This window comes from Anabas testudineus, chromosome 2 (genome assembly GCF_900324465.2).
Source record: "Anabas testudineus chromosome 2, fAnaTes1.2, whole genome shotgun sequence".
NCBI classification, from domain to species: Eukaryota; Metazoa; Chordata; class Actinopteri; order Anabantiformes; family Anabantidae; genus Anabas; species Anabas testudineus.
In genome coordinates, this window is record NC_046611.1 from 33260454 (window position 1) to 33272831 (window position 12378).

The 12378-nt window shown below is 44.7% G+C and overlaps 2 protein-coding genes across 2 annotated transcripts; one reads left to right on the forward strand and one right to left on the reverse strand.

Annotated features, from left to right (window-relative positions):
- Window positions 1-154: 154 nt before the first annotated feature.
- Window positions 155-1794, forward strand: LOC113164884 (gap junction delta-4 protein). Its single transcript, XM_026364415.1, has 2 exons — window positions 155-218; window positions 593-1794. Exons 1-2 carry the CDS (start codon window positions 155-157, stop codon window positions 1792-1794), a joined length of 1266 nt encoding a protein of 421 aa, XP_026220200.1.
- A 7160-nt stretch (window positions 1795-8954) lies between these two features.
- On the reverse strand, window positions 8955-11649 carry fzd8a (frizzled class receptor 8a). Its single transcript, XM_026360989.1, has one exon. It carries the CDS (start codon window positions 11233-11235, stop codon window positions 9493-9495), a length of 1743 nt encoding a protein of 580 aa, XP_026216774.1. The 5' UTR covers window positions 11236-11649; the 3' UTR covers window positions 8955-9492.
- Between the last annotated feature and the right edge of the window lie 729 nt (window positions 11650-12378).

Consider the following 12378-nt stretch of genomic DNA (forward strand, 5'->3'; position numbering starts at 1 on the left):
ACCACAGATTTTCCTTGGAAGAAACCATAGAGGAGAAAAGTGGAGAATAGAAGTGGCTGAAGAGGGAGCGAGGTGCTGAATTAAGAGTTTACCCTGTAGCCTAGAACTAAAGGACTGGCAGATTTTTCAGAGCTTTGTGAACTACACTGAAAGTATGGTGGGACCAAGTGCCTCCAATATCATCTTCATCGCCGTCAATCACAGCATTACTTTGATGGGTGAGTTCTCCTCACTGACATATTAGCTTTCATTACAAAATTTCCAAATGTTTCTACATCTTTAAGCTACACCTTTAAGCAGCAACCTGCAAGTTCTGGAAATCCAACAAGCGTTATCACGAAACTTGTCAGCACACCACTTCTCTGAGTAGTTAGAAGGACAACCTTCAGAAACCTTTACAAGTTAATAGCCCTTTATATCTGTAAGGCTATTCAGTGACTGGGGTCACAGATACGGATTTAGGCCCTTCTGGCTGTCCATACACTGAAGCATTTTACAGCACACCCAGCTCACCTTAACAACATGTTACTTTTGCTTTTATTCTACAGTCACTGTCAAATCAGCACATTTCAAATTCTTTCTTTATTTTCAGGGAAGATGTGGCTGATTGTGATGATCTTCCTCCGCATCCTGATGCTTCTCTTTGCTGGCTACCCTCTCTATCAGGACGAGCAGGAGCGATTTGTCTGTAACACCATTCAGCCTGGCTGTGCCAATGTGTGCTATGATCTGTTTTCTCCCATCTCTCTCTTCCGCTTCTGGCTGGTGCAGCTCATCACCTTGTGTCTCCCTTATATCATCTTTATCATCTACGTGGTCCATAAGGCATCAAATGGTCTTGCTGTGGACCTAAACCCCTCCGGTCTCATCAAAGCTATGCCGCTGATTAAGATCCACCATGAGCTGTTCAGCAAGACGCCAGTCAGCAAGATGTCTCTGGTAGCTGAGCAGCAAGGTTGTACCTGGTGCTTCACAGGAGCATACATCCTACACCTGATGTTCAGGACTTTGCTGGAGGCAGGGTTTGGAGTTGCTCACTATTATCTTTTTGGTTTCTACATCCCAAGGCGGTTCCTGTGCCAACATCCACCATGCACAACCCAAGTGGACTGCTACATCTCCAGGCCAACTGAGAAGACTGTGATGCTCAACTTCATGCTCGCTACAGCTGCTCTGTCCCTTTTTCTAAACTTTTTGGATTTCATCTGCACCGTGAAGCGCTCAGTGAGGCAGAAGAGTGAGAGGAAGATGATAGTGGAGAACATATATGAGGAAGAGCAGTGCTTCCTTTCAGCTGGACGAGCCTGCAAGGGGATAAATCCAACAACCTTGCTGGCTCAGCAGGATTTAGAGGGAGAAGCATGTCCATCAGCAACCTTCAGGAAGAGGCGAGCAAGCAATGGTTCTTGTGTTGGTCAGGCACCACCATGTTTGGAGAGTTTGTCCCTTCCTCGCACACCAGGACCTCCAAGCTGCAACACCAATGGGAACAATGACCATTCTGTTTCCCAAGATAAGGCTCTGAAAAGGAATGGCAGTGAAGTGACTCTTTGTCCCTCAGAGCCAATGGGGACACCTAGATCCATTTGTGTTAACAAACGCAGTAGGCTGAAACCACCACCTCCACCCAGAAGGGACCTGGGGCTGGTCCCTACAGGGTCACCAGAACCCATTAAGGAAATTTCTACAGTAACAACAAGCAGAAGGGTTGGTACTCTGGTGGAGCTGGGTAGTGGCTCAGAGCTGCAGACAAATGATGATGATGGACATGAGAAGAGATCACAGTGGGTTTAACAGCTTTGTTTCAGCTATTTAGTCTGTGAATTATCATCATCATATTATCAGTGATATTAATCCTGTCATCAGATCACTTTTGTATACGTTCTAGTCAAGTGATGCAAAACAAAAAGAATTGAAGTCATGAGTTTGAGCTCTCTTAACAAAACAAGTGAGGACTGACAGGTCACTCTGGCCTGAACCGTCCTTCAGACCCAAGCCCACCTGTTTCTTTACTTGTTGGCTTCACCCCCACCTCCCCTGTCTATAAACCAAGGCAGGCCTTGACCTGTCCACACCTGTCTATATAATATAACCACAGACCTTCTCTTTTGTGTGTATGTCATGGGGCCTTACATTTACATTTAGTAGTTTCCCAAACACTTTTATCCAAAGCAACTTACAAGTGACGATCCTCTTGGGTAAATTGTGGTTGGACAGAGTCCAGACAGTACATATCAGTGCTACCACTGGGTTTAGGTGTCTTTTCCAAGGGCATCTCGACAAGTAGCTAGGAAGAACCAGGAATCGAACCACTAACCCTGGTCCCTGGTTCTCTACCAACTGATCTCCTGCCAGGTCTAAGTGGGTGCAGGCAGCCTTGAGGTCCTGTGCTTGGAGGTTTGGGAGACTGGTTGTAATACCATGTTTATTCCAAAATGAGGCACAATAATCTTGCTAAGGTTCTGTTACTGGGCTTATAGGACGGAACTGGATCCCTGTGTCAGAATTGAAGGACACTATGTAGTCCCCTAAAGCTAACATAAGCTCACACAGCAATTACATTCCCCCTTTATGGGGACAGCTTGTCACTATTTCAGGGCCTCTTGGGGCTTTGGAGGAATACAAGCCTCAACCCCACGCTGGCACTAGAAATAGAACACGTGGAGCTGTGCAGAGAAGCAGCCTTGCCTGTTGCCCCTCAGGACATCTGCACCCTGCCTGTTGTGGCTTTGGTTTCACCTTGATCAAAGCTCAGATTAATGCGGGTCACACACCCGAGTCCCAGTGTGACCCACGTCACTCACAGACAATACAGTAACTCGAAGAACAATGTTGCTCTGTTGAAACACTTCCAGCAGCAGTGTAACCTCTCAGCCTGCTTTCTTAACATCTCCACACTGTTTTCTACATACAAAAGTGAGCCTGCCACAGTACATTAGCAGTTTCATCTCTCGCTCTGCAAGCAGATACCTCTTGATCTTCTCCCTCTGATGAGCTCTTTGAAGACGACAACCAAAGCTCCCAAGCTTCATATCTCACATAGAGAGCTGCACCCTGATTCTCTTAAGAGTGACCACAGCAGGTCTATTGGTGCTGCACCTTGCTTGCACATTCCCAGTCTTAAATGTAAAAACTTGGGAGAGAAAATGACGTACGGCTTTTTACCAAAGCTATACTCAGTTACTTGATTGATTGATTATTTCTACTCTTTCACTTTCAGGTAATGAGGATTTGCTGAAATTTGTTATAAATCAGTGTTGTGCTCATTTCCCACCCAACACCATGATATAATTGTCATTTGTACAAAAAAAGATTCAAATCTGTGGCCTATTTTTCTACATAATTCATATTTCAATAACATTATACTGCATATGCGCAGTTTCATCCACTACTATTTGTGCCTTCATTAAATGAAAACTGTAGGATCACTGTATTGTGTCACAATTCCTCCCTTTGTCCCTGTCTATGGGCTTAGTTTTGTTTTGTTTTGTGCTCACTCTCTTGCCAGCTCCACTCACTGGACTAATGACGTTTCACCTGTGCTTCCCTCTGTTTTATAAGCACCTCTAAGTCCTCTGCTGATTGGTGTTTTTTTGTGCTTTTCACATGGATCTACTCCACTTGTTTGATTGTTGGTCAGTTGGTCTTTGTTACACAGTCATTTTGGATTACTCTGGACTCTCTGTTTCACCCTGGACTGCACTTTGTTTGTTTGACCCTGGTTTCGTTTGTGAGACAGTTTGTGAGTTGCCTGCCTTTTGCAGTGATTTTTTGTTTGTTACTTTGTACATCTAGTTTGTCTGGTAGTTGTTGTCCACAGTAGTACATAGTTTTTCGTTGCTACTTTGTATTTCTTGTTCGTGAGTTTGTTTGTCTTCCATTAGTGTTTGTGCCATGTCTTGTTTTGTGACAGTGTGTTAGTTTCTAGTTTGTCTTATTGCCTTAGTGTTACCACAGTGTTTTTAAGTTGTTACTTTGTGTCAGGTTATGTTATGTTTTGTTAATAAAAATATCCTTTTGTTTCTTACCTGTTTGGTCTGCGTCAGTCCTGTTTGTAACATTGTGTGTCTGTGCTTTTGTCAGTGAATCTCACAAGCAACTTTTTTTTCTTTTGCTTCTCACCACTGTAATTAACAGTATACTTTTTATTTAATATCTTTTATTAAGTAAACTACTACAACATTGACGATAATATAACTGTTCTATTGGGTATTCATGTTTGACTCATTGCTTCATAAAAATCTAATGCTGCCCTCCAGTGGCCAAAGATGAGAAACACAGCCACTTATTGAAGCCAACACTTCAAATCAGCTGTCCAGCTTTAATGACTTAGAGCTACAGAAAATTGTATACATTTGAACAGAAAATTAAATTTGTAAATACATCTTTCTGAATATTTTGCAACAATGCCCATTTTTAAAATTAAACCTCAACTTTGGACTAATCTTACTCAGGTCTTTGAGGCGTAACCATGATCACAAAGACATTTCATCAGTTCCTATATGAGTAAACTGTAGTGCTGGTACATACAATATGGCAAATAAAGAGACGACATACTGTAAATGTTTGTATGAGATCTTCAGTTTTCTGAAACTAGCATATTTATGAATGAAGATTTGTGTATATATCATTAAATCACCATAAAAGGTATTCCATGGCACTTTACAGTGTAAGATTTAACCACTTACAAAATATAGAAGTGTGTATAGAACTGTGTATTAGGTTAACGGGAGAACCCTCCTGTAGAACCAGGCTCACGGTGAGTGGCCATCTCCCTCGACCGGCTGGGGTGAGTGAAACGAGGAGAGAGAGAACAGAATAGCAGGCAACATGAACAAACTCTTTTAACTAAACTTCTCTCTCCCATAGCTGTGCTATGCCACCCCTTTGGTGCCCATGTGCATGTTTTGGACTCATACATTGCATTTACTTGTTATGTTACCGACCATCAGACACACACATCAGTAAACATCTGTGAAAGTATTGCCAAATCAAGTGACTGGCAGTATGTGATCTATTTAAATGTGGGGAAGATAAATAACATCTAGGTAATGGCTCCTACAAGTGAACAAACAGGGCTATGACATTTCTTAGTTTTAGTTTAAAGACGACCACTTTTTATGAGAAACATATGTAGCTACACTGACAAGCATCACTAACTGGTCATGAAGTGTGATCTAAGCTGATCCAACGAATTTACTGAACAAACTCATTAAACATATACAGTACTAGTGGAAAAAGTAAGTAGACATTTGGGTTGAACCTCAAACAAGCAGTTCCAGCTGCCACAGATTCCATGATCGGGCTCATTATTCAGGATCATTCCTCCCTACAGAACTCCTTCAGACTGGGCTACTCAGCCTGGCTCAACATGGACAGACAGTTTGTATGGCTGGACTGATGAATATTTAAACACCTCTGAGTAACCTCTAAGTCAAGAGCAGTTTTAGCTAACATTTGCTTTCTATTTGCTACATTTGCTTGCTAACGCCACTCTCCACTTAATGTCTGTTGACGTCATAGCGGAGCGGTTCTTATATTTTCTCTAGCATTCACTTTGGATGTTTGACCGATGAGCTTGTAATTAGTTGTGTAAAATTTGTTCATGAACATCTGACCATATTTCAGGACATGTGTCAGTAACTCCAGATAATTCACTTACTTTTCACTGTAGGCCATGTCCCATTATTATGATCTAGATTAAACATACCATGTAGATCACTACTAACTAATTAACACACTAAAAACACAGTAACTTACAGCCTTGAGCTCACGTGTGGTGTTGCATTCTGGGTATAAATTTTATTTGGCGCTATACAGATAAAATTGAATTGAATTAAATTGGATTAAAAGTCCTCTACCACTGTGTTCTGTGTGGATTCAGCTTTTTAGAGAATAATCAGAGAAATGTAAACTATAAAACACTGTGTTTCGTCTGTGATTGGTCTGTTTAATATGTATTTCTCATCAGAACCATGACATCACCGCCCCATTCACTGCTGTGTGCACTGCAGCTTTGTTGGACTGGGAGCTCGCTTAGTGTGACCGTGTCCAGAGTGAATCTGCGAGAACACTTGGCGCTTCAGATGAAAGCAGTTTACTTTTTGTGTGCATGTCAGTCAGTCAGTGAATGACTGAGGGAACACAGTGTTCTGCCACTGTTTGTGTGTGTGTGTGTGTTTGTCTGGGGCGGGCCTTTGGATTGGTAGAGGCAGCAGGGGTGCACTGTAAGGACTACTAAACCACAGAGGCTTTGTTATTGTGCCAGTGGGGAGTCAACAATTAACACTAATATATTGTTGGGCACTGTCACAGTGCTGAAGTGAAGCATTTATTGTAGAAAATGCATGAGTGACACAACATTAATTTTCTTTTTTATTTCATCTTTGACCTTTAAAGCAGACAGTATCAGACAACATAAATATGCTTGAGTTCAACGTTCACAGTAAAAAAAGAAGTCAGGGATCGACCATCCTCCCAAATGTTCAAACCAAACTGTAACAGCATCAGTGACGCACACATCCCTTAAAGAGTTGAAGCACACAGACTGACACAACTGAAATGCTGAGCACCTCTGTTTTCCAACATCTCAAATGGCTTGCTGGGAATAACATGTCAGAGCCAGAGGTCAGAAGCCTCAACATCTAAATGGTTCCAAGGTCCTTGTCGTGCTTTATGTGGAGAAGAATACACACATGGAAACTCTGGTGTGTGAGAAGGATTAATAGTATGAAAATGAGTGACCCTGCACTCTCTTTGCATCTGCTTCTCATCAAACTCTGGCATTAATGTCTGATAGACAGCAGTGTCAGAGAACGTCTCCTGGCTCTAACACCCTGATCCAAAGAGTGACACAAAAGAAGAGAAGTTAATCAGGGAGAGAGACAATGAAGATGTCAGTGTTTGATTTGTTCAAGGTTGGTTACAGTTCTGCACCAGTGTGTGTTTCCTACAGGTTGCACTTGAGAACAAGGCTGGAGACGATCAGACAAGTCCTTTAACCAGAAGCTAATCCCTAAAAACCCTCAAGTCTAAACTTAAAACTGACCTGTACTAATAGCAACCACTGTAGCAGTCCTATCTATCCTATCTGTCTGTATCTTCACTACACTGCTCTCATTCTTTAGGGTTAGATGACCTGCTGGAGGAACCAGACCATTACCTATTGATTACAGTGTTTGTGTTGAAGAGCTGCTTTAAGTACCTGCACAGATGGTTTGCAGGGCCAGGTTGCTGAGGACGGTGGAAGGCGGTACAAGACCATGTGATTCTGCAGATTTTTTTCAAAGAAGCTGAAGTGGAATAAGAACTACAGCTATTAAAACGTCCACCTAAAGCACAGATAATACATTGTTCTTGTTGCAATGAGGATATTATTTCTACATACAACCATCTGCTGAGGCCCTGCACACGTCACATTTGTAGTCTCTGTACATATTTGTATGTGAATCAAACACATTCTCACTGCAGTGATTTTATAACTGAGAGCAAAGTCACTTCATTTGTAGGTTTACACACAAAGTTTCACCAGAGAAAAACAGGTATAATATTGTATGTGGAGGTGTGCAGTGCTGCTTTAGCACTACCACTAGATGGAACTGCACATTAACATCATTGCTGCAAATCCAGCTGCAAACCGGTGCGAGCGCAAATGTGTTTGTTTGAGATGCACCTCCAAATGATCCATTCCCTGAACGTGTGCGCACGCTTGTCAAGCTGAGAACAGTGCAATGTTGAATTTTTTTAATGAACTGATTTCAAACATTTAACTTCACAGCCATATGATTCAGACTCCCATACAGTCACTTTTGCAGAAGTGCTACCCCTCCTCAGAACTCTTCATCATCTCGACTGCTCATGGATCCAAAATGCTAAAGAGGCCGCTCTTTTGATCTGAATAGAAGTAAATTCTTACACATTCATTACCTGGTGCAAATGCTGACAGCAGTGTTGCAAGATTTATTTGGCTGATTTACCCTCCCACTAGATGCACGCCGGCACCTTACCAAAAAGAACATTTTGGCCTTCTATCCATCTACAGTCTCAGAGTAAAGGAAAAAAGCTGCAACAAAGCCCACTGTCAACACTGACCAGTAAATCAAAGGCATTTCTGCGCTGAGTTCCAGAGTGTCATCTTATACCAGCACATTGGGTTAATTGGGACCAAACCAGATACATTTGTAGCAAAAAAAAAAAAAAAAAAAAAGCCTTGATTGGGCAGAGCTAAAATGTGAGATCATGTGAACAGACCACCTGTGGGGCTTTCATTGCTATTTCAATATCATTCACGTCAAGGCCCCAGCACTCAACTGACACAGCTTGAGCCCAGAGAGAAGATGTTTCAATTCAGGCTATGCAAAAAAAACCAAACACAAGATGCAGGGGGCTCTGGCAGGTTTCAGCTCTGACAAATCCAAAAGGAGAGAGAGGGCTTCCAAAATGCTCTTTCAATTGTAGGACGTCCATCAAAGCATTCAAAATGGGGACGTTTAGGGGAAACTTGGCACATCAGACAGACACTCCTAATACACAGCACCTTTATTCGAGGCTGTTAAAAAAGAAAGATCAAAGTTTCTGCAGATGAAAAGAGTCCGTTCCCTGCATTTATACACCCTCCACTGCCCAGCCCCATTCACCCACTCCCTCTTTTACTAAATCAAGAAAGCAGGCTTCGGCAGGCATGTGAAGAGGACTTTAACAATTATGGAGATGCTCCAACTCAACCCCTGCCTCTAATTACGAGTCTCTGATGGTTAAAAGGACTTCCTTTTTACCCATGACTCTGAAAGAGCTGCTTTTGCTGCCGTCCCCGACACGGTGACCACAAGAACCCACAAACTATGGCTGCACGGGCTGAAGGAAACACAAGCCTTCCCCTACCCATGGTAAAGACACTGCAGAGCTAAACAGATCTTTGATTTATCAAATGTTTTATTGTCAAAATAAAGGTCATATTTACTTTGTCACAAAAAGACATCTACACTTTATACACATTTACAATAGCTTAGAAACTTTTCTCTTTTATACAGAAATGTACAGAATTTTACAGGATTGATATAAATACATGTGAAATTACAAAATGAATGACCCGTAAAATACGTGGGCACGATTAAGGCTTATTCTCAACAATCTTTGATGTGACTGAATCATCCAGTGCGATCTGGCACTATGTGGATGAAAGTGTGATGTAAAACCCCAGATGCCCAGTCTGACTGAACCCCTAATACATATAAACAGGGAGGAATCAACCTGTGTGAATGCCAGGTACATTGTTTCAGCTAGTTCTCCCCACAGAGGTGTGTGTGTGGATGTTTGGGAGCAAAGAGGCGTGTGTGTGTGTGTGTGTGTGTGTGTGTGTGTGTGTGTGTGGGGGGGGGGGGGGGGTGCACCTCAGCAGCACTTCATTACTATGCAAATGTCTTAAGACAGAGAGTGATGGGTTATCCCCCAAAACAATTAGCAGCCTTCATAAGCTGCCTTTTGTTTCCCCATTCAAACCTGGGACAATGGCATCTGCTTGGGGCAGGACACGGAGCTGGCCGTGCCCGACCTCCACGTCAGTCCGGTGCTCACGTCGCTGTACATGGAGCCGCTGGTGCCTTTACTGCCCCAGCAACACCTGGTGCAGAAAGTCCTCCAAGAGTCCAGTGTTTTACTAGACCATATCCACACTCCGGACGTGATGCCCACCAGAAGGCACATGAAGTACTTCAACATAAAAACTGCATAGTCCGGACTCCGGCGGTCCCGCTCCAACAGACAGTTGGAGCAGTTGTGTGTGATCTCCCAGCTTTGCCTGTTGTGCTGCTCATAGAAGTAACAGGCGACTATAATGGTCGCTGGCACAGTGTAGAGCACCGTGAAGATGCCGATCCGAATCATCAGCTTCTCCAGTTTGTCCGTTTTGGTGCCACCTTGTTTAATGACGCTGCGGATCCGGAACAGAGAGACAAATCCGGCCAGGAGGAACATAGTTCCTATGAATAAATAAATCACCAGAGGGGCTAAAACGAAGCCCCGCAGATTGTCCAGGTTTTGGTTTCCCACGTAGCAGATGCCAGCAACCGAATCCCCGTCGACAGAGCTCAGCGCCAGGACCGCAATGGACTTCATGCTGGGGATGAGCCAGGCGGCCAGGTGGAAGTACTGGGAGTAACTGGCGATCGCCTCGTTTCCCCACTTCATCCCGGCGGCGAGGAACCACGTCAGGGACAGGATGACCCACCAGATGGAGCTGGCCATGCCGAAAAAGTAAATCAGCAGGAAGACCACGGTACACAGCGCGGGGCCGGTGGTCTCATAGTGAATGTGCTCCAGGTCGAAGTCTCGGTTACACGCCACCTTCTCGTGTCCAGCGATCAGTCGGACAATGTAGCCGGTAGAAACAAACATGTAGCAGGCTGAGAGGAAGATGATGGGTCTCTCAGGATACTTGAAACGCTCCATGTCGATGAGGAAAGTGGCGACTGTGGCAAAAGTTGACACGAAGCACAACACGGACCAAAGTCCGATCCAAAAAGCGGTGAACGCTCTCTCGTCGTGCGTAAAGTAAGGGTTGTGGCACGGCATGGCGCAGTTTGGAATCTGGCCCGTTTTGACACGGTTGTAAAGCGGGTGACGGCCCGTGTTCACCGGCACCATGGGCTCCAGACACTTGCATCCCAGCTCACACGGAGCAGTGGGGGGCTTGTACTTCCCAGGCGTTCCGGGCCGGCCGGGCTTCTTAGGAGGATTGTAAGCCTTCCCCGGGTGGTTGGTGGGCTTGGAGAGGACGGGGGATACTGTGGTGGAGTCGGTCCTGTTGTAGTCCATGCACAGAGTGTCGGGGTTGCCCTGCACCGGCAGCAAGTCACACTTCATTCTGTCCGGCCAGGGAAAGCCGTACTGCCTCATCAGAGGCGCACAACCCGCCCGCGCTCTCTCGCACACGCTCCGGCACGGCGGGAGAGGTTTTTTGTAGTCCTCCAAGCAGATCGGTGTGTACATGCTGCACAAGAAGAACTTCAGATCCGGTGAGCACTGGATCTCAACCAGAGGCCAGAACTGGTGCACCTCTAGTCCCGCCTCGTCCTGCGTATCGTGGTTGAACTGGTTGGGCATGTAGGTGTAGTTGTAGCCGATTCCCTTACAGAGGGGCACGGCTATCTCCTGGCAGGTGATCTCCTTGGCCGTGGTGCCGCTGGATCGGGGCACGAGAGCCAGTGAGAGGAATAAATAAATCCCAAACAGGTCCATCTCCCCGGCGCGTCTCGTCCCCCTCGTCTGCTTTGCTACAAAACAGCAATAAATCCTCGGAGCCGCCTGCTCTTGGCTGGAGTCCGGTCAGATTCTGCGCAGCGAGCCCATCTCGCGTCTCTCAGGGTCTTGCACGGAGTTGCAAGCAATGTGCAAGCCGTGTTTACTTTCGGATGTGCAGGAGGAGGTGAGAAAGCAGCCTTCACGGCGGCGAGCAGCAGTCAAGATGGCTGAGTGGAGAGTCCACCTTGTTCTGGAGGCTGCACTCAGTGTCCGCTGACAGTCCGCTGATCAAAAACAAAGTACTGCTGTCCGATCGCTGTCAGTGGACAAATGTGGGCCTTGGATCTCAATCTAAAACACAGTTTGACCCACCTTAGTCCTGGTTCCCATACAAATCATCAGCTTGGAGACCAAGCGGTGTCAATATATACCGCAGCCTGAACGGCTACGCCCTCGCAGCCGCTACTCCAATCACAGAATAGCAGGGGCGGGGCCTTCCATGTGTCAATCTTTTTCCCCTCTAGTGTACCAGTTGAACCAGTGTGTGTGGAAGATATTTTTATAGATTATATGTTGTATACACACTTCTGTTTGTAAGCTCTTAAACCTTAAACACTGACTTCTGTTGTGCTTTGGCTCTATATCAGGAATTGAAATGAAATGTGGTCAGGTACACAGCTGGTCCTGTGTGAACTAATCATTAAATCAAAACACATTTCATTGAGCAAACATTATAGGTAACATTATAATCTTAAAACATACAAGTAATAAAACGCACCACGAGGCAGCGTATTCATACACTACACTAAATATGAATCTAGTAGTTTTTAAAATCATCATCACTAAACTAAAGGGAGTCTAACCTCTCTTCACACTGTTCAGTAATTTCCTCTAACACATAATCTTATAGTGTCACAATAAACACGACACACACCATAGGTCTGGCTACAGATGACTGTGTGTGTGTGTGTGTCTGAGAGAGGGAGAGAGAGAGAGAGAGAGAGAGAGAGGGGCCAGTTTGGTAAACTGGCTAATTTGCTCCTATGGCTACCCGGGGAGCTGTCTGTCCTTGTGAAAAGCTGTTTTATTTTTTAAATGAGGTGCTAATGTTTCGTTTAACGCTCACATTGAGCTCAGCGG

Coding starts and splice junctions, on each gene's coding strand:
- LOC113164884 (XM_026364415.1), top strand. CDS start 155: ATGGTGGGACCAAGTGCCTCCAATATCATCTTCATCGCCGTCAATCAC. Junction 219..592: donor TCACAGCATTACTTTGATGG/GTGAGTTCTCCT, acceptor CTTTATTTTCAG/GGAAGATGTGGCTGATTGTG.
- fzd8a (XM_026360989.1), bottom strand. CDS start 11,235: ATGGACCTGTTTGGGATTTATTTATTCCTCTCACTGGCTCTCGTGCCC.